Consider the following 22,248-nt stretch of genomic DNA (forward strand, 5'->3'; position numbering starts at 1 on the left):
TTTGAAAGCCCATCCAGTCTGCAGAGAAGGAGAGGGACTCATTTGGGCACGATTGGAGGGAAGGACAGACAACAGGCTCTGTCTGTTAGAAAGCAGCGTTTGGCTTGAGCTTCTTACTCGCTGTGTCCTCTGAGCATGCACAGAGTTCCTTGCCCTGCACATGGAATCAATGCAAACTCCCAGCACAAAACAAGCAGGTCTAGATGTCTGGAAACACACCTTTCAATCTCCTGAACTGTTTCCTAGTAGGAGTTACTCTAGAGAAGGCATGGGCAAACTTCGGTTCTCCAGGCATTTTGGACTCCAACTCCCACCATTCCTAACAGCCAGTAGGGAGTTGAAGTCCAAAACACCTGGACAGCTGAAATTTGCCCATTTTTTCTCTAGAACAAAAAGGAGAGTAGAAATGGGGCTGATCTTGGCTGAGAGACACTGACTTTTGACTCTCTTGGGGTGCATATACACCAGAGAATTAATGCAGTTTATTTATATATTTTATTTATTTAAAGTACAGTAGAGTCTCACTTATCCAAGCTAAACGGGCTGGCAGAAGCTTGGATAAGCAAATATATTGGATAATAAGGAGAGATTAAGGAAAAGCCTATTAAACATCAAATTAGGTTAGGATTTTACAAATTAAGCACCAAAATATCATGTTATACAACAAATTTGACAGAAAAAGTAGTTCAATATACAGTAATGTTATGTTGTAATTATTGTATTTACAAATTTAGCACCAAAATATCACAATATATTTAAAACATTGACTACAAAAATGGCTTGGATAATCCAGAGGCTTGGATAAGCAAGGCTTGGATAAGTGAGACTCTACTGTATTTATATTCCACCCTTCTCACCCTGAAGGGGACTCAGGGCAGATCACAATGTACACATACAAGGCAAACATTCAATGCCATATGAACATAGAGACAGAGATACAGACACAGAGGGAATTTAACCTTCTCCAGCTTCCAGCTTCCTGAGGGGATGCTCGATTCTGGCCACAGGGGGAGCAGCTGCTTCATCATCCACTGTGACACCGAGTCCTTGGATACTTCCTCATTCCAAACACTGCCGGACGATTTTTTAATGGTGGCGTAAATTAGTTAAATTAGCCTTCCCACATAAGTTGTACCTAAATTTCCTACTTGATAGATGCAACTATATTTTGGTTGCTTAGGTCAACAATGAGCAGGGCTATTTTTTATTTTAATGGTCGGGTGCTCACTCCGACACAGGCTGGCCTCGAACACATGACCTTTTGGTCATAGTGATTTATTACAGCTGGCTACTAACCAGCCTGCACCACTTTAACTGTGATGGTATCACAGAAATGTGTAGCACCTACATTTTTTGGCAGAGAAGGTGAAAGACATTGTAAAACTACAACTTCCACAATTCTGTAGCATTGAGCCATGACAAGTAAACTGGTGTCAAACTGCATTACTTATACAGTGTAAATGCATCCTGTATGACAGTGGTTCTTAACCTGTGGGTCCCCAGGTGTTCTGGCCTACAACTCCCAGAAATCCCAGCCAGTTTACCAACTGTTAGGATTTTGGGGAATTGAAAGCAAAAACATCTGGGAACCCACAGGTTGAGAACCACTGATTTACAACCCCACCAGGGCTCATTTCAATACCCAACTATCTACTCATTGAGTGTCCCTTATCCAGAGATCAGAATTCCAAAAGACTCCAAAATCTGAAATTACCCAACTGGGTGGCTAGGACAGAGACATATTTGCTTTTTGATGGTTCAATGAACACAAAGCTGGTTTCATGTACAATATTATGAAAAGTATTGGGTATAAAATGACCTTCATGTTTGTGTGTGTATGTGTGTGTGTGTGTGTGTGTGTGTGTGTGTGTGTGTATATACATACATACATATACATATACATACAGTAGAGTCTCACTTATCCAACATAAATGGGCCGGCAGAATGTTGGATAAGCGAATATGTTGGATAATAAGGAGGCATTAAGGAAAAGCCTATTAAACGTCAAATTAGGTTATGATTTTACAAATTAAGCACCAAAACATCATGTTATACAACAAATTTGACAGAAAAAGTAGTTCAATACACAGGAATGTTATGTTGTAATTACTGTATTTACGAATTTAGCACCAAAATATCACGATGTATTGAAAACATTGACTACAAAAATGCGTTGGATAATCCAGAATGTTGGATAAGTGAGACTCTACTGTATATATATGCAGGGCCGGCCCAAGGAAATTTTCAAGTGTAAGCGAAACAGGATTTTGGTGCCCCCCCCCAAAAAAAACCCAATCACCGAGAAATAAAAGGTAGAAGGTAGAGGTGAATAGAATGGATAAAAGAGTTTACCTTACAACCAGAAGTTTATTAACAACATTATGTTCATATAGTAACATTACATAGAATTAACACCAATCTTGCATTTTAATAAATAAATATTTTAATAAACTTTGCAACAATTTTAATTTTTTTGTTATTTCTAGTCTACAAGTACTACACAAAGGTTTCCTGGTCATGATATCTCTTCAGAAGATTTTTCAGACTTCGGACTAGCTTCAGATCAGTTTTGTTTGGGAGAACGGAGCCCCAGGAGAATAGACACTTCCTTTCTCAGGAAGTGAACTCTTGTCCTTCAGAAGTGCCACGCCAGCGTGGACCATTGTAATGGGTGTAGCAAAGCAGGGGAAATCCAGTCATGAATCAATCAGGGCCAGCTAACACCTCCCAACAAAGTATCCCCATCATCAAAGTCTGGTAAATCCTCTGTTTTCTCACGGCCACAGACGGCAGAAGCACATACCATATCGCAAAGAACACCACTCTGAAAACGGGAATTCCAGACAGGAAACAATCAGGGCCAGCTAACACCTCCCAACAAAAAATTCACTCAGAGAGGAAACAGCCTGGCTGTAAATCTGCAAAGCCATTACATCCTTATCATTTTTCCTAATTGCAGCATTCATGCTTGCCTCTAACAGACAAAAAAAAATCAGAAATATTGTATATTCACAACCTTTAAGAAATAATATCCCCTGATGGCACAGCATGTGAAAGCGCTGAGCTGCTGAAATTCTGGACCGAAAGGCTGCAGCAGGTTTGAATTGGGGGACCAGAGTGAGCCCTCACTGTTAGCCCCAGCTTCTGCCAACCCAGAAGTTCAAAAACATGCAAATGTGAGTGCATCAATAGGTACTGCTCCAGCGGGAAGGTAACGCTGCTCCATCCCACATGACCTTGGAGGAGTCTACGGACAACGCTGGCTCTTTGGCTTAGAAATGGAGATGAGCACCAAACCCCAGAATCAGACATGACTGGACTTAATGTCAGGAGGAAAACATTTACCCTTTAGGGTTGTTGTATGTCTTTCGGGCTGCGTGGCCATGTTCCAGAAGTATTCTCTCCTGACGTTTCGCCCACATCTATGGCAGGCATCCTCTGAGGTTGTGAGGTCTGTTGGAAACTAAGCAAGAGAGGTTTATATATCTGTGGAAGGTCCAGGGTGGGAGAAAGAATTCTTGTCTGTTGGAGGCAAGTGTGAATGTTGCAATTAATCACCTTGATTAGCAGTGAAAAGCCTTGCAGCTTCAAGGTCTGGCTGATTCCTACCTGTGGGAATCCTTTGTTGGGAGGTGTTACCTGGTTGTTTCATGTCTGGAATTCCCATTTTCAGAGTGTGTTTCTTTATTTACTGTCCTGATTTTAGAGTTTTAAAATGCTGTTTGCCAGATTTTGTTCATTTTCATGGTTTCCTCCTTTCTGTTGATATTGTCCACTTGCCTCCTCCTTGCCCAATTCTCCCTTCCTGGACGCGGCCGCAGGTCGCCAGGGCGAGCTGCGGCCGCGTCCAGGAACTAAGGGAGGATTGGGCAATCTCTGCTGTGGCGCTATGGGCTGCTGTCGACGCCTCGACAGTGCCCCTAGCGGCCAGCGCCCGAGGCCACCGCTTCAGCAGCCTCATATGTCCAACCGGCCCTGTATATATGTATATATATATATACACACACGCATACACATACACACACACCACACACACACACAAATGCATTTTGTATTTAGACTTGGGTCCCATCTCCAAGATATCTCATTGTGGAGTGAAAGTATTCCAAAATCCAAAACAACCTAAATACAGAACAATTCTAGAGCCAAGCATTTAGGGAAGGAATGACCAAGATCCATCTATTCATCTATCTATCTATCTATCTATCTATCTATCTATCTATCTATCTATCTATCTATCTATCTATCTAACCCAGGCATGGACCAACTTGGGCCCTCCAGGTGTTTTGGACTTCAACTCCCACCATTCCTAACAGCCGGTAAGCTGTTAGGAATGGTGGGAGTTGAAGTCCAAAACACCCGGAGGGCTGAAATTTGCCCATGCCTGATCTATCCCATCTAACTTTCTCACAAGCCTGCAAAATTGAGGTTCATAAAGTCTCGCTTTTTTAATAGTACACTGGTTTTACAGGCATTTGGTGCAGTTTTTTCACAACTTGCTTTGACATTCTTATTTTGTAACACGAGACTGAGTAAGCTTTCTTTAGAAAGCAAAGAGCAAACAACAAGAAAGGGGTTAAAGTCTTCTAATAGACTTTCAAAACACTTTAATCCCCTGATATGAAACGCACCAAATCTGTTCGAAAGCACTAAAAGAAATTGCACTGGAACATCAACAGCCGCACTTAATCAAAACTGAGCAACAACTAAATTGATAAAAATATCAGGTTTATGAGAGAACTGTGTGTGGTGTGACATTTTTATTGTGTGCTTTCCCCCTCAATTCAGCACCAAAAATATTCTTTAAAATGGTATGAAAATGTGTAAAATAAAAGCTACCCTTTGAACATGTACAAAGTACAGTGAGCAAATGTGTTTGGGTTCCTCTGTAGAAAACCAACAGCCTAGATGTTGGAAACAAACATATACAGATTGTTACTATATTTATTTCTAATTATGGTAGAGTCTCACTTATCCAACATTCTCTTATCCAACATTCTGGATTATCCAATGCATTTTTGGAGCCAATGTTTTCAATACATCGTGATATTTTGGTGGTAAATTCGTAAATACAGTAATTACTACGTAGCATTATTGCATCTTGAACTACTTCTTCTGTCAAATTTGTTGTATCACATGATGTTTTTGGTGCTTAATTTGTAAAATCATAACCTATTTTGATGTTTAATAGGCTTCTCCTTAATCTCTCCTTATTATCCAACATATTCGCTTATCCAATGTTCTGCCGGGCCATTTATGTTGGATAAGTGAGACTCTACTGTATATTATTTCTAAAAAGAGACCCAAAGCTTAACACTAAAATTATATATAGAATATACAATTTAAAACATAGAAAACATACAAATATACACCAAAATGGGTTGCAGCATTTTGCTTTTGCCCAAGTCTACTGAGAAGGACAAAGGCCTTTCCTCTTTTGAGGATACATCTACACTGCAGAATTAAAACAGTTTTATATCACTTTAACTGCCATGGTTCAGTATGATGGAACTGTGGAAGTTGTAGTTTTATAAGGTCTTTTGCCTTTTCTGCCAAAGAGAGGAAACTACAACTCCAAAAATTCCCGAGCATTGAGCCAGGTCAACTAAAGTCGTGTCAAACTGCATTCATTCTACATCGTTGGTGGAGGTCACAGTTTTGCTGTTTGTGGGTGAACTACAACTCCCAGAAAGGAAGGTCATTTCCCTTCAAACCCCTCCAGTAATCAAATGTCGACTTCTCAGGTATGTGTGCCAAGTTTGGACCTAATCCATCAGTGTTTGGGTTCACAGTGCTCTTTGGATGCAGGTGAACTACAAATCCCCCAAATCAAGGTGAATTTTCCCCAAAGACCTCCAGTATTTTTTGCTGGTCATGGGGGCTCTGTGTGCCAAGTTAGTTCCAGGTCCATCGTTGGTTGAGTTCAGAGTGCTCATTTATTGCAGGTGAACTATAAATCTCAGTACCTACAACTCCAAAATGTCCAGGCCAATTTCCCTCTTAACCCAACAGTATTGAAATTTGTGCATATTGAATATGCATGCCAAGTTTGGTCCAGATCCATCATTGTTTGGGTTCATAGTGTGCTCTGGATGCAGGTGAACTACAACTCCTATAAATCCCTCCAAAGACCTACAGTATATTTTTCTTGGTCATGGGAGTTCTGTGTGCCAGGTTAGTTCCAGGTCCATTGTTGGTGGGGTTCAGAGTGCTCTTAGATTGCAGGTGAGCTATACATCCCAGTACCTACAACTCCTATAAATCATCGTGAATTGTCCCCAAACCTCTCTAGTATGTTTAGTTGCTGATCACTTCCTCTGTTTGCTGTGTGCCATTGAAAAGTATAGGAAAGGGTTATGGGAGAGGCAGTGGGCGGGGTCATGTAAATTCCACACTAGTGGAGAGAGCAAGAAATACTGGGATGTCTATGATGGAGGAAACACATAAAATCTAGGAGGAAATTGTATTTATTTATTTATTTACAGTATTTATATTCCGCCCTTCTCACCTCGAAGGGAACTCAGGGTGGATTACAATGAACACATATATGGCAAACATTCAATGCCAACAAACAAGATATATTGGGCCGGGCTGTGGCGCAGCTGGCTAGTAACCAGCTGCTATAAATCACTACTGACCGAGAGGTCATGAGTTCGAAGCCCGGGTCGGGTTAAGCCTCCGACCATTAATAGCCTCGGCTTGCTGTTGACCTAGCAGCCCCGAAAGGCAGTTGCACCTGTCAATTAGGGAAATTTAGGGACGCTTTATGCGGGAGGCTAATTTACAACACCATAAAACTGCCAGCAAAACACGAGGAAAGGAATGAGGAAGTACAGCCACTTCTGGACAGTGAAGCAACAGCTCCCCCTGTGGCCGGAATCGTGAAGCTGGAAAAATGTTAAAAATGCCTCTGAGTCTGTCTAATGTATGTTGTTTGTCTGTTGGCATTGAATGTTTGCCATATATGTGTTCATTGTAACCCGCCCTCAGTCCCCTTCAGGGTGAGAAGGGCGGAATATAAATACTGTAAGTAAATAAATAAATAAATAAATAAATAAATAATATAGACAGACACAGAGGCATTTAACATTTTTTTTCCAGCTTCACGATTCCAGCCACAGGGGGAGCTGTTGCTTCACTGTCTACTAGTGGCTGTACTTCCTCATTCCTTTCCTCGTGTTTTGCTGGCAGTTTTATGATGTTGTAAATTAGTTAAGTTAGCCTCCCCGCATAAAGCGTACCTAAATTTCCCTACTTGACAGATGCAACTGTCTTTCGGGGCTGCATAGGTCAACAGCAAGCAGGGCTATTTAATGGTCGGGGGCTTAACCTGACCCGGGCTTCGAACTCATGACCTCTCGGTCAGTAGTGATTTATTGCAGCTGGTTACTAGCCAGCTGCACCACAGCCCAGCCCAATTGTACCGGTATGAAAGCATTCAGTATGGATATACCCAAACTTAAATCTGGTACAAATGACTTTCGTACATTGAGCTCACTATGTGGCAACTGAAGGAAGCAGAGGAGAAAAAGGGCAAGTGGGACATTCGAAAAGCACCTGAAAAATGGAGAAGGGCAAAGATTAATTGGGGCTGTTCCTGCCAAATTGGGGCTGAGAATGATTGGCTGCCACTTCCAGCCACCAAAATAGCACCCACAGTGACCTGCCCCTGTCATTCCAGAACCTAGCGGAGCCAAAAATTGATTGATGGGCTCCTCCAGGCTGTAGGACGTGCCCATCCTTGTCTAAACAGGACAATTTCTGCTCTAACAAAGAGTTACACTGATGTAACACGAAGACACGCTCACAGGAGAAATCCAGCCAGAATGAAATACGGATATGAATACATGTTGAGCATCCCTTATTGGGAATTCCAAAATCCAAAATATTCCAAGTGAGTGGCTGAGACAGTGACATCTTTGCTTTTGGGTAGTTCAGTCTACCCAAAGTTTGTTTCGTACACAGTACTATTTAAAGTACTTTCTGACTATGTGTTTACAATGTATAGGTAAAGGTAAAGGTTTTCCCCTGACATTAAGTCCAGTCGTGACTGACTCTGGGGGTTGGTGCTCATCTCCATTTCTAAAATGAAGAGCCGGCATTGTCCGTAGACACCTCCAAGGTCATGTGGCTGGCATGAATACATGGAACGCCGTTACCTTCCCGCCGGAGCGGTACCTATTGATCTACTCACATTTGCATATTTTCGAACTGCTAGGTTGGCAGGAGCTGGGGCTAACAGCGGGCGCTCATTCCGCTCTTGGGATTTGAACCTGGGACCTTTTGGTCCGCAAGTTCAGCAGCTCAGCGCTTTAACACACTGTGCCACCACCATGGGCCTTATTATTACAATGTATAGGAAACATAAATGAATTTTGTGTTTAGACTTGAGTCCACAATATGCAAATGCAGGTATTCCAAAATCCAAAATCTTCCAAGTGAGTGGCTGAGAGAGTGACATCTTTACTTTTGGGGACTTCAGTGTACCCAAACTTTGTTTCACGCACAGCATTATTTACTATGTGTTTACGATGTATAGGAAGCATAAATGAATTCCATGTTTAGACTTGGGCCCCGTTTCCATGATTTTGGTATTCTAAAATCCCAAATCTTTCCGATTCCAAGCATTTTGGACAAGGGTGACTCAACCTGTACCTTTGCCAACAGTTTCTGCATCTCCGTCTCTCAGTGACGGGTGTCTAAGGAAGTGCCAACCCATATTTGTGGGTCTCCTTCGCTTTAGTGTTGTTTGCCTGCATCTCAACACAATGCCGGCAAAAAATACATTGTTGGTCTCTCATTCAACTGAGAGGAAGCCAGAGGAAATGAAAAGGTTTGGGAGAGAAAAGAGGCAGATGTGCAGCAAAGGGATGGAGATACGGCAAAATAAGTCCAAAAGGAAAATAGGCGAAGGTCCAATGAGAGGCTGTTGGGAAGAATTCACCCGAGGGCTAATTCTCACCTCATTTTCAAAACCTTAATGAACTAGGAATGAATTATTCCTATTCGGAGTCTTAGCTCTGGAGATATCTCAGGTCTGGGTTGTTTAGCTGAAAGGGAACGGCATTCTAAAAACAGAAAATGAAATTATTTCCTTTCATTCGGTGGCAGATTGGTAGCTTGGATTGAAATCCATGAGTTTATGTATCTGGTCCAGGTTATAGTTCAGATATTAAAGGAACTATCCAAGGTTCTGAAGCTGTTTGGAAGACAAAAGTTCAGTGTCTTGGGCAGCTTTTCTCAAGTTTGAACTAAAACTCAGACCTGGAAATCATCAAACACCACTGCTTCCAGACTTCATAATTAATCCTGTACTAATGATAAATATTCATCATTAATCATTCCAATGACAAGCTCTACTGGTCCGCTGCTTATTGGGTTGGAAGAGAAATGTGGCCACTCCACCCGAAAAGGGAATTGTGGACGTGGAAGAAAATTGTTAATTACAGAGAAGGATGTGAAATGGTAAATCAAAAGGAAAAAGAAGTTGAATATCTGGATTAATGGTGCAAAAATGTCACATAGAATCATGGTGCACTTGTCTTTTTTTATATATAGTTCCAAGCGGTATGTTGAAGTCTCACCTCTAATGCCTTACCAAACTACAAACTCCAGTATTTCATAGGATGGAATCATAGTATCATAGAATTGAAAGAAACCTTGTGGGCCATCCAGTCCAACCCCATTCTGCCAAGAAGCAGGAAAATCATATTCAAAGCACCCTGACAGATGGCCATCCAGCCTCTATTTAAAAGCCTCCAAAGAAGGAGCTTCCACCACACTCCGGGGCAGAGAGTTCCACTGCTGAACAGCTCTCCCAGTTAGAAAGTTCTTAATGTTCAGGTGGAATCTCCTTTCCTGTAGTTTGAAGCAGCAGAGCAGCAGAAAACAAGAAAACAAGTCTCCAGAGCAGCAGAAAACAAGCTTGTTTCCTTCTCTCTATGACTTCCCTTCACATAATTATACATGGCTATCATGTCTCCTCTCAGCCTTCTCTTCTGCAGGCTAAACATGCCCAGCTCTTTCAGCCGCTCCTCATAGGGCTTGTTCTCCAGACCCTTGATCATGGTAGTTAAAGTGGAATCAAAGTGCTGCAATTGTGCAATTTAGAAACATCCAGGAGCAAGAATTCAGTGGTCTTCTAGACAATGAATTTCAGCTTCAAGCATGCTTCACTATTTCCTGTGTTAGCTATGGCTGCTAGAAAATTCAGGCCAACAATGTCTGGAGGGCCACATGATTTTTGCCTTTGCTCTAAAATTACATAACTAGCCATGAATGGAGGAGTGGGAAGAGAGAGCATGGATGCGAGGTACCTTCCTTTCTGTCAAAGTTAGGTTTTCAATGTGTGTTTTCTCTCCATTTTCTCAGATCGACCAAGACGGGCTGACGTTGTCTGAGAGAACCCTCTACATGGGACAGGATGAGGAAAGCGAAAAGGTAAGAGGGAAAATGCATGTATACACACTCAGACAGAAACATATTCTGATATTTCATAGACTCCTAGAAGTGGAAAGGACCACTAGAGACCACCCAGTTCAACACTCACATCTTCTGAGCAGAAATACAGAAAGAAAGCATTCCTGACAGATGGCCACCCAGTCTCTGCTTAAAAGCCCCCAAAGAAGGAGGCACCACCACATCCCCGGTCAGCAGAATATTCCATTACCAAATAGCTCTTACCATTAAGAAGTTCTTCCTAAAGTTCAGGTAGAATCTCTTTTTCTACAGTCTGAACTCATTGCTCCATTGTGTCCTAGTTTCTGGAGCAAAAGAAAACAAGCCGGATTCCTCCTCAATATGTCAGCCTTTTGGATATAAACTTGGCTCTTATGTTTCCTTTTAATCTTCATATTACTATCTCCATTTCTTTCCACTGAGATGAATTTGAGGTGCTTTCCTGGCCCTATGAGGTAGGACAGGTTGATAAAGAAGGACTTAATGCAAAGTTGAGTGAGAATGATGGCTCAGGAAGGACTTATTGTATATACTTGAGTATAAGCTGACCCGAATATAAGCTGAAGCACCAAATTTTACCACAAAAAACTGGGATAACTTATTGACCCGAGTCTAAGCTGAGAGTGGGAAATGAAGCACCTACTGGTAAATCTATATATATAATAAAAGTGAAATCGGAGTATGTATCGGCGTTTTGATTGGCCTGGCGGAATATGTGCTCGCGATTTGATTGGCCGCCACTATCCCAGGCCACTGAGACCAACAGGAATGACGGATCTGCACCAAACTTGGCACACTTCATCCCCACGATGCACTTTATGACCTGCTGCCATTTGGGGGAGGATGGACCACAGATGATGGGATTTGCAGTACTTTAAAACACTTTAACTCCCACAGACTACTGCAATGCCCACCAATGACAGAAATGGACCAAACTTGGCACACAGAACTCCAGTGGACCCCTTTACATCCTGATGTATATTGGGGCAGGATGGACCAAGGATGATGGAATTTGCAGTACCTTCCCTCACTTCTTGAGACCACAGCAACTGCCACAAATCACAGAACTGAACCAAACCAGGCACACATATCCCAAATGACACACTTCACATGCTGCAGCAGTTTGACGGAGGGTGGACCAAGGATTATGGGATTTGCAGTACATTCATCCAATTCACCTCCCACAAACCACTGTGATGCCCATGAATGACAAAACTGTATCAAACTTGACACGGAGGTGCAGGGTAGCCCACTTTACATCCTGGTGCAGTTTGGGGGAGGAGGGACCGTGGATGATGGGACTTACACTATCTTCACTTACTTCCTGGGACTACTGTGACCCCCACCAATGACTGATCAAGACCAAACTTGGCACATAGAGCCACCATGGCCCACTCTACATCTTGGTGAGATTTGAAAGAGCTTGGACCTTGGATGATGGGACTTGTAGTATATTCATTCACTTCCCGAGACCACTGTCATCCCATCAATGTCTCATCAAGACCAAACTTCAAACAAACAACATCCATGACTCACTCTACACCCAGGTGCAGTTTGGAGGACGATAGGACTTCCAATACCTTCACTCACTTCCTGAGAGCACCGCGACCCGCACAAATGACTGATCAAGACCAAACATGGTACATGGAGCCCTCATGACCTACTCTACATACTGGCTCTGTTTGGAGGGGGGTGGACACTGGACGATGGGACTTGCATATGGGAGTTGGAGCTCACCCGCACCCACTGAACCCAGCTGACATTGGATATAGGCTACACTTGGAACACAGGCAAACAAGGCCTTTCTCAAATGACCCGGGCATCGCCGGGTCTCCAAGCTAGTTTCAGATAAAAATAGATACCAATAAAATTACATTAATCGAGGCATCAGTAGGTTAAATAATGTATATATACGGATACAGATATACAGGTACAGTAGAGTCTCACTTATCCAACATTCTGGATTATCCAACGCATTTTTGTAGTCAATGTTTTCAATACATCATGATATTTTGGTGCTAAATTCGTAAATACAGTAATTACAACATAACATTACTGCGTATTGAACTGCTTTTTCTGTCAAATTTGTTGTATAACATGATGTTTTGGTGCTTAATTTGTAAAATCATAACCTAATTTGATGTTTAATAGGCTTTTACTTAATCCCTCCTTATTATCCAACATATTCGCTTATCCAACATTCTGCCAGCCTGTTTATGTTGGATAAGTGAGACTCTACTGTACCAATAAAATTACATTAATCGAAGCATCAGTAGGTTAAATAATGTATATATACGGATACAGATATACAGGTACATGGATCTATATGTATATAGGATTTGCAAATACAGTAGAGACTCACTTATCCAACACTCGCTTATCCAACGTTCTGGATTATTCAACACATTTTTGTAGTCAATGTTTTCAATACATCGTGATATTTTGGTGCTAAACTCGTAAATACAGTAATTACTACATAGCATTACTGCGTATTGAACTACTTTTTCTGTCAAATTTGTTGTCTAAAATGATGTTTTGGTGCTTAATTTGTAAAATCATAACCTAATTTGATGTTTAATAGGCTTTTCCTTAATCCCTCCTTATTATCCAACATATTCACTTATCCAACGTTCTGCCGGCCCGTTTATGTTGGATAAGAGAGACTCTACTGTACATGGATCTATATGTATATAGGATTTGCAAAGACCTGCAGACATATGAGGGGAAAATTCATATATAAAATTAATGTATATAGATAGATACAGATATATAAGTACATAGGGATTGCAAATGCATGCAGGGGGTTAATGCCGATATATCTATAGGAGAGTTTAAAAAATATTTCAGGGGAAAATGCATTTATAAGATCAATGGAGATATATTTTCTTTTTCCTGACTTGCAAGGGCATATTTCCTTTTTCAAAACATTCCCTTAGTTAGCGAGGGAGGCTTTGGAAAACACACTGATAAGGGAGGGTAAGAGAGAAATATATCATATATTGCAAGCAATGGCCTTCAGGTTCTGTTGCCCGGCTTTCACCTTGACCCGATTATAAGCCGAGGGAGGCTTTTTCAGCTCAAAAAAAGGGCTTAAAAACTTGGCTTATCTTTGAGTATATACGGTAAACGTGATTATCTCGTGTCATTTTGCAATTCCTAGAAATATTACAGCCCACTGGAGCACAGCACATCTATTTATTTCTCCAAAAGCAAAATGTAATTAGAAAGCAACATGCCAGTAGCACTTTATAATAAATGAGCAATGTAATAAACTACCATTTAAATAAAATGGCTGAGTAATTAGTAACAAATTAATTATTTTTTTGGAAAATTTGACTTCAAGCTCTGAAGCTTTTCCAGCTCTAACCACATCCTGAGCATTACCAATAACTTCTAACCACCTGGTGGAAAGGCCATTTCAGCAGGGAGTGGTTGGTGGCTTGCAATGAATCTGTTCCTGGTTTTGGTCAAAACTTTGGAGATGTGCTTCAAGGCGCTTAATCTATATGAGGGTGATAAGTAGGGTTCAGCACTAGCTTCCTTCAAGCTCAGATGGGTGGTAGGGAACCCTATTGAAATGAAGGACTTCTGGTCCAAGGATATCATAGTCATGTTGGAAGACCTTGTAGTGGATTGTAGATGATAGGTAGAAGCTCTTACGTGTGCCCGTGAGCTCAGAGTCACCCTGCAGAATGATGCACCACTCAGCTTTGCAGAACAAATAACGCAGGAACTATTCCAAATCCAAGAGATCAACAGAACAATGGTATTCACAATAGTCCCTCTGTTTGCTTACGGAAATCAGCAGTCATAAGCAGTCCTTTCTTAGTCCATGAATCTGCTTCAGTGAAGATCAGCAGCAAACAAGGCCTCAGAAATAGTCAGGCCTCTCTGAGTACAGAGCCAGCTTCCTTCCAGCCAGTACTCAGTAGACTCACACACACACACACACAGAGAGAGAGGGAGGGAGAGAGGGAGAGAGAGAGAGAGAGAGAGAGAGAGAGAGAGAAACCTGTTCAAACTGGTTCTCCAGCAGCAGGACAGCAACAGTTACAAACCAATTCCCCGGGTCCTTGCAAACTCAGCCAATCGGCTTCATGCATTTGATTTTCCAGTTAACACACATATCGTATCTTTGCAAACCATGACACTTCTGATAGACACACACACACACACACAGAAACCTGTTCGAACTGGTTTTCCAGCAGCAGGACAGCAACGGTTAAAAAGTAATTCCCCAGGTCCCTGCAAACTCATCCAATCGGTTTCATGCATTTGATTTTCCAGTTAACACACATAAAGTATCTTTGCAAACCATGACACTTCTGATAGATTCTCTCTCTCTCTTTCTCTCTCTCTCTCTCACACACACACACACAGAGAGAGAGAGAGAGAGAGAGAGAGAGAGAGAGAGAGAGAGAGAGAGAGAGAGAGAGAAACCTGTTCAAACTGGTTCTCCAGCAGCAGGACAGCAACAGTTACAAACCAATTCCCCAGGTCCTTGCAAACTCAGCCAATCGGCTTCATGCATTTGATTTTCCAGTTAACACACATATAGTATCTTTGCAAACCATGACAGACCAAAACATGTCAAGCAAGGACGTATTTTGTTGGATATAGAGAAATGAACCTGCCAGTACTGGTCCCATGGATACAAGGGTCATGCTGTAAATATAAATAACTCACTTGGGTTGGGAATAACCAACAGAATTGGCACTGTGGTATTTTGCAGTATAGTAAGCGTGACACTAGAGAAAAACTTCATGCCTCCCACTTGGTCTAGTAAATGCATCCACTTACGGTCTCCTTTTGGGAGAGAAAAAGCAGGTTATAATACTATTGATGATAATGATGATGCCTTACAAGTATTATTTACCACCTTGTACCTTTTCAGATCTTGGCTGCTTACCGGATTTTTATGGAACGTGTCTTGAGCTTGTTGGGAGCAGAAAATGTGGAGCAGAAAGCCAGTGAAATCCTGCACCTGGAGCAGAGGTTGGCCAATGTAAGTCACCAGGATCCGCTTTTGTTTTGTTGGCTAATGGAGGGATAGATAAATTGGAGAGTGGGAAGGGACTGATAATGGCCATCTAGTCCAACCCTGTGCAATAAAAGGAATACAGAAAACATCCAACACCTATTTTGGAAACTTCCAGAGACCAGCTTCCAAAGCAGTTTCCTTCTCTCATGTTTTTCAGTCCTTAGCAAGACTTCCCTATATTTGTCCCAGAACATCCTGATGTTCTTTGATGGGTCCTTAGGGTGCATCTACACCACAGAATTGATGCAGTTTGACATTGCTTTAACTGCTGTGAGTGAGAACCCTGTTCTTGATAAAACCAGGACAAAGGATAGCCCATTCCATTTTATTTATTTATTTATTTACCATATTTATATCCCGCCTTTCTCAACCCCTGGGGGGACTCAAGGCGGCTTACAAATGGCACCACATAGTGCCTACAAGCATAAAACATGACAAAATTACATTAAAATAAAAATAAGCATACATAAAACATATTTAAATACAATCCAATGTTAAGACACAGCATCCAAAAAGCAAGGTCTAAGGCCGATCCGGAGTCAATTGCACGATTTCAAGTAAACTTGAAAGTAGTTATTCCAAATTTTTGGAAAACAATGCAAAGATAATTCTTAAGCCTACATCAGTGTAAGCCCATTTGAAACCAGGGGAACCTACTTCTAAATAGACATATATAGGATTTTGCTCTTAGAACAAAAAAAATGGTCTAACCATTATAAATTCTATCCAGTTAACACCCTCTGGTTGATTTTTAGCATTACATTTGTAAACACTGAAAAGCCTCTTCCTCTGCATCCATTTCCCAGATCACGGTTTCAGAGTACGATGATCTGCGCAGGGATATCAACTCCATGTACAACAAAGTGACTTTGGGAGAGCTGCAGCGCATCACGCCGAATGTAAGTTTGCATGGTTGGGTTGGTTGTAGTACATCTGGAATGTGGTTCAAAAGAAAAGCCCAAAGTGAAGGTGAAGTGGCCCAACAATGTTGTATTTGGTGGACTGAGCCTGGAGAAGTCTTTCTTTGGACTTGTTGAGTGCCTTCAAGTCATTATCAGACTTATGGCAACTTACCGTATATACTTGAGTATAAGCCGACCCGACTATAAGTCGAGGCACCTAATTTTGCCACAAAAAAAACTGGGAAAACATTGACTGAAGTATAAGCCAAGAGCGGTAAATCTCAGAAATAAAAATAGATAATAATAAAATTACATTTTTGAATATTTACATAAAACTGTAATTTAAGATAACACTGTCCAACTCTGATTAAATCCTTATTCTCAACTTCTTCAATGTAAATGTGCCAGGCTATGGCGCAGGCTGATGAGCAGCCTGCTGCAATAAATCACTCTGACCATGAGGTCATGAGCTCGAGGCCAGCCCATGGTGGGGTGAGCACCCGTCAATTAATTTAAAAAAAAAAAATAGCCCCTGCTTGTTGCTGACCTAGCAAACCCGAAAGATAGTTGCATCTATCAAGTAGGAAATAAGGTACCACTTATATAGTGGGGAGGCAAATTTAACTAATTTACGACGTTGGAATGAGGAAGTTCCGTCACAGTGGATGATGAAGCAGCTGCTCCCCCCTGTGGCCAGAATCGAACATCCCCTCAGAAGAAGGTTAAATTGCCTCTGCATCTGTCTCTGTCTCAGTTCTATGTGTTTATGGGCATTAAATGTTTGCCCTATATGTATATAATGTGATCCACCCTGAGTCCCCTTTGGGGTGAGAAGGGTGGAATATAAATACTGTAAATAAATAAATGTATCCTTTTAATAATAATAGTAATAATAATAATAATAATAATAATAATAATAATAATAATAATAATGTAAAATAATAAATGTAATAATAATAATAAATGCAGTAAAATAATAAATGTAACAATAGAGTAAATTAATAAATGTATTAACAATAATATATAGAGTAAAATAATAAATGCAATAACACTAATACTATCAGAACGAAATAATAAATGTATTAATAATAATAAAAAATAAATGAAAATAAATGGAATAGCAACAATAATAACAAGAGTAAAATGATAAATGTAATAATAATAATAAGTAGCGTAAAATAATAAATTTAATATTACCAATAATAATAGAGGGAAATAATAAATGTACCATATATACTCGAGTATAAGCCAACCCGAATATAAGCCAACCAGGACTCTCACCCGAGCATAAGCCGAGGGGGGCTTTTTCAGTTCTAAAAAAGGGCTGAAAAACCTGGCTTATACTCGAGTATATACAGTATATATAACTTTTATAATGGGGTAAGCAGCTCTGGGAGCCTGAGATCGATATTTGACCTCCAGGACCAACCGTGGGCCATATAAGACTACAATTTTAAAAAATCAAAACCCATAGTGATCACAAGTCCATAGCCAGGGAATTGGCGTGAAAGGTGGTGGAAGCGATCTACTGTATTTGTGGTCCATGTGCTGTTTATATAAGTCAATAGCCCAAAAATTGGTGCAAATAATGATCTTTTTTGAGGGGATTGTGGGATTCCAAGGGGTTTTAGGAACCACAAATTGTGTCCTCAAGGGTCACATGTGGCTCATTTTCCATGCCACAGGAGTAAAATAGAAATTGTGCAGGCAAACAATTGATACCTTTTCTTGTTAATTCCACCAGTTAAAGTGGAAGCGGCTACTTGACCGAATATTCCATGATAATTTCTCAGAGGATGAAGAAGTGGTGCTGCTGGCCACGGATTACATGCAGCGGGTATCCCAGCTCATCCATTCCACGCCGATTCGGTAAGGAAATGTTGGAGGGGACCAAGGATGCAGCTACAACGGAAAGGGAGTGGAAATGATGATAATGATGATACTTATTTATACCGCAAGGATATTCATAGCGGTCAGGAGACTCAAACGAAGGCAATATCCACCCCATAAGAATTCTGTCACCACCATGAAATTTCCCTTCAGCCCCCAAATTTCTAGTATCACAGAAAGTAAGACAGTGAAAATAATCCTCACAAGAATTATTATATTTGGAATTATTATATTTATATTATATGCTGGAAGTAGACCATTAAGTTGTGCTGGAAGATATAGATCGGGACTTCTTATTTTTTTTAGTCACAACCCCTTTTCCCTCAAACATTTTTAGGTGATCCTGGGTATAGGTATATAAAATAAGTATACAAATCAAAGATTTACTGATAATGAAGAAATTTAATTTACAATAATTCTTTAATATACATCTAATTTTACCATTTATTAAAGACTAAAGTCAATTTGCATTCTGATGAGATGACTGTACTTATTTATTTTATACTGCAGGACATAAAGCATCTTTAACATTATTCATGCCACCCTGGCATGCTTGGTTTTCAGCCTCAAATGGCAGAAAGTACTTTGTTGGCTCTCCTTTTTCTTTCTCCTGGATTTATGTAAATGCCTAAAACAGCCACTAGGTGGCAAGCTACATGATTTTTGGTGACCCTCAGATTGAGACCCAAATGGGGTCTCAAACCACAGTTTAAGAAGCTTTGATCTAGAAAACATTGTTGGTATATTTTGTTGTTTGTATTATGCATCTGTGTTCCAGCAGCACACGGGTTAATCACAAGTCAGCTTGATTGATAGCCTGCAAAGCCAATAGGTCAAGACTTCCGGACTCAGCAGCATGGACGGAACATTCATCATTTGGGTGGAATATGCAGAAGCTGGCAAAGAGAGAAGCCATGCTTTGCCCTTGCTGGGGAAAGCCTGAGTCCTAAGAGCTTTGTAATTGTATATAGATGTATATAATAAAGCCTAAGAACCGCTGGGATCAGCAGAATTACGACTGGGGTGTCGTTTGTCGGTGCTGCTTTTGCTGGATGCTTAAGCGGTCTGATTGGAGAGGAATTGGTGAGAGTCCAGACTCACCAATAAATCAGGGTGTTTCGGAGTTAACTAACTCACACCCTGACAGACATTTCTCTAGCAATCTCTACATCCTCTGGCATGATCCTATGGTAAACTTCTGGCAGATGATGGATACACAGTTATGTTGAAGGACTTTCTAGTGAGGTGTTATCTCAGTATTCCAACATAGACATCCTCTCATCACGCACCTAAAGGGCATGGAGACCCAGAAAGGTTGTGCCACCAGATTCTTTTGGAAATGCAAAACATGCCCCATGTAGGGCCGGGCTGTGGCGCAGCTGGCTAGTAACCAGCTGCAATAAATCACTACTGACCGAGAGGTCATGAGTTCAAAGCCCGGGCCGGGTTAAGGGAGCCCGGCTTGCTGTTGATCTATGCAGCCCCGAAAGACAGTTGCATCTGTCAAGTAGGGAAATTTAGGTACGCTTTATGCGGGAGGCTAATTTAACTAATTTACAACATCATAAAACTGCCAGCAAAACACGAGGAAAGGAATGAGGAAGTACAGCCACTAGTGGACAGTGAAACAACAGCTCCCCCTGTGGCCGGAATCGTGAAGCTGGAAAAAAATGTTAAATGCCTCTGTGTCTGTCTATATATGTTGTTTGTCTGTTGGCATTGAATGTCTGCCATATATGTGTTCATTGTAATCCGCCCTGAGTCCCCTTTGGGGTGAGAAGGGCGGAATATAAATACTGCAAATAAATAAATAAATAATAGATGCAAATGGGTTATGTGTTCTGAGCTTGGATAAGTTCTTGACCAGGCATGGGCAAACTTGGGCCCTCCAGGTGTTTTGGGCTTTGACTCTCCCAATTCCTAACAGCCTACTGGCTGTTAAAGTTCAAAATACCTGGAGAGCTGAAGTTTGCCCATGCCTGTTCTTGACTATACCGGATAGGGGAGAAGTGGAAGCTTCAGTTGAAAAAAGTAACTTTCCTGAGCTCAGGTATCTCTGGTATCTCTTGTGCATTAGCCACCCCATGCCACATGATGTCGAAATCGCCTGCTATAACCACCCACCTTGCCTTGATTCTTCTACCTAGGATCCTCCACAACTACATGCTGTGGCGAATCGCAGTGGTGCTGAGCGAGCACCTCTCCACGCCTTTCCGGGACGCCATCCACGAACTCGCCCGAGAGATGGAAGGCGCTGAGAAGCAGATGGAGCTGAGCAAGGTGTGCCTGAGCCAAGCCAACAAGCACTTTGGGATGGCATTGGGGGCCCTCTTTGTGGAGCAGCACTTCTCCTCCACCAGCAAGGCCAAGGTAGGAGCAGCAGGAAGGAGGAACGTGGGTTTGTGTGCCTATGGAAAGGTGGTTTGATATGTCACGGGATAGGTACGTAATTTATAGTTCTCCAATCATGTCCTCCCTGGAAACACTGCACACTGGACCCAATGCCACAGAGGCAAGCAAAAACAGCCGAGTTCTTATCAACAGAGTACTTATCAGCAGTACTTTCTGACCTTATTCAGCACATTGTTTAGAAAACTCATGGATACCATTTTCTTTTCTTGTAATAATTTTTATTAAAGGTTTTTCATTTTACTTATACAGTAGAGTCTCACTTATCCAACACTCGCTTATCCAACATTCTGGATTATCCAACGCATTTTTTGTAGTCAATGTTTTCAATATATCATGATATTTTAGTACTGAATTTGTAAAAACAGTAATTACTGTCAGAGCGGTTTCCTAGACACACGCACAGCAGAAGTCGCTGACGAGGAAGCTCTGGATAAATAACGACACTGCAGTCTTCAGTTATCTATCAAATGTTTACTTACGAATGGAAATCTCACAAGACGATACACAGCTCTCATGCAGGCACACACGGGAAGGGACAGAGAGAAAAAGATAGGAAGCAGAGGGCTATTTATTTCAGCCTCTGCTGTCTGATGCAATCCAAGTTTAACCCTTTACACACTGGCATAGTAAGCAGCACACAGTGTATGATGCAATCTCCAGCACACATTGCACAACCATGACTCAATTACATTTAAACAACTCTATATACAATCATTCCTACTTTAACAATTACTACATAGCATTACTGTGTATTGAACTACTTTTTCTGTCAAATTTGTTGTATAACATGATGTTTTGGTGCTTAATTTGTAAAATCATAACCTAATTTGATGTTTAATAGGCTTTTCCTTAATCTCTCCTTATTATCCAACATATTCACTTATCCAACATTCTGCCGGCCCGTTTACGTTGGATAAGCGAGACTCTACTGTACAGCAAAAGAGTGGGAACAATATTTATAGGAAAGTTTAGAAAAATAGGGAAAAAAGAGGTAAAAGAAAAAAGAAGAAAAAAGAAAAAAAAGTGAACTTCTGTTCAACCCTTATTTCTGTTCATGTTTCTTTTATTCTACTTCTTTTTAGTTTTCTCCCGTTTGTTTAAAAAGAAAGTCTTTGTTTTCATATCTTTCTTCAAGGATTGTACTTCAAATTCATGTATTCTTCAAATACTGACCAATCAGTCTTCTTTACACCCTTGCCAATGTTTTTTTTTTTTTCAAATAATATGTTAGCTGGTCCATATCTTTTATCTCCCATACTTTGTTTAACCAGTCTTCTCTATCCGGTATTTTCTCCATTTTCCACATCTTTGCAAAGACCATTCTTGCTGCCATTGATAAAAAAATATGACTAATTTTTCTTTATTAATATCCTGAAAAATGTCTTTGTCCAAAATGCCCAAAAGATAAAACTCTGGTTTGATAGGGTAATTCATTTTTAAAATTTTCTGACTTTCACCATGCCCCATATTCCAAAATTCTTTTGCTTTGTTACAAGTCCACCAGCAATGGTAAAATGTGCCCTCCTTGGTCTTACATTTCCAAAA

The 22,248-nt window shown here is 40.9% G+C and overlaps 1 protein-coding gene across 1 annotated transcript in view; it reads left to right on the forward strand.

Annotated features, from left to right (window-relative positions):
- Positions 1 to 22,248, forward strand: part of ecel1 (endothelin converting enzyme like 1) — a 99,254-nt gene that overhangs the window by 38,825 nt on the left and 38,181 nt on the right. Inside the window, exons 3-7 of the mRNA XM_003225483.3 lie at positions 10,372 to 10,440; positions 15,353 to 15,463; positions 16,306 to 16,398; positions 18,146 to 18,270; positions 20,439 to 20,661. Of these exons, the coding sequence (XP_003225531.1) occupies positions 10,372 to 10,440; positions 15,353 to 15,463; positions 16,306 to 16,398; positions 18,146 to 18,270; positions 20,439 to 20,661 (621 nt within the window). The remainder of the gene's footprint in view (positions 1 to 10,371; positions 10,441 to 15,352; positions 15,464 to 16,305; positions 16,399 to 18,145; positions 18,271 to 20,438; positions 20,662 to 22,248) is intronic.

This window comes from Anolis carolinensis, chromosome 3 (genome assembly GCF_035594765.1).
Source record: "Anolis carolinensis isolate JA03-04 chromosome 3, rAnoCar3.1.pri, whole genome shotgun sequence".
NCBI lineage: Eukaryota > Metazoa > Chordata > Lepidosauria > Squamata > Dactyloidae > Anolis > Anolis carolinensis.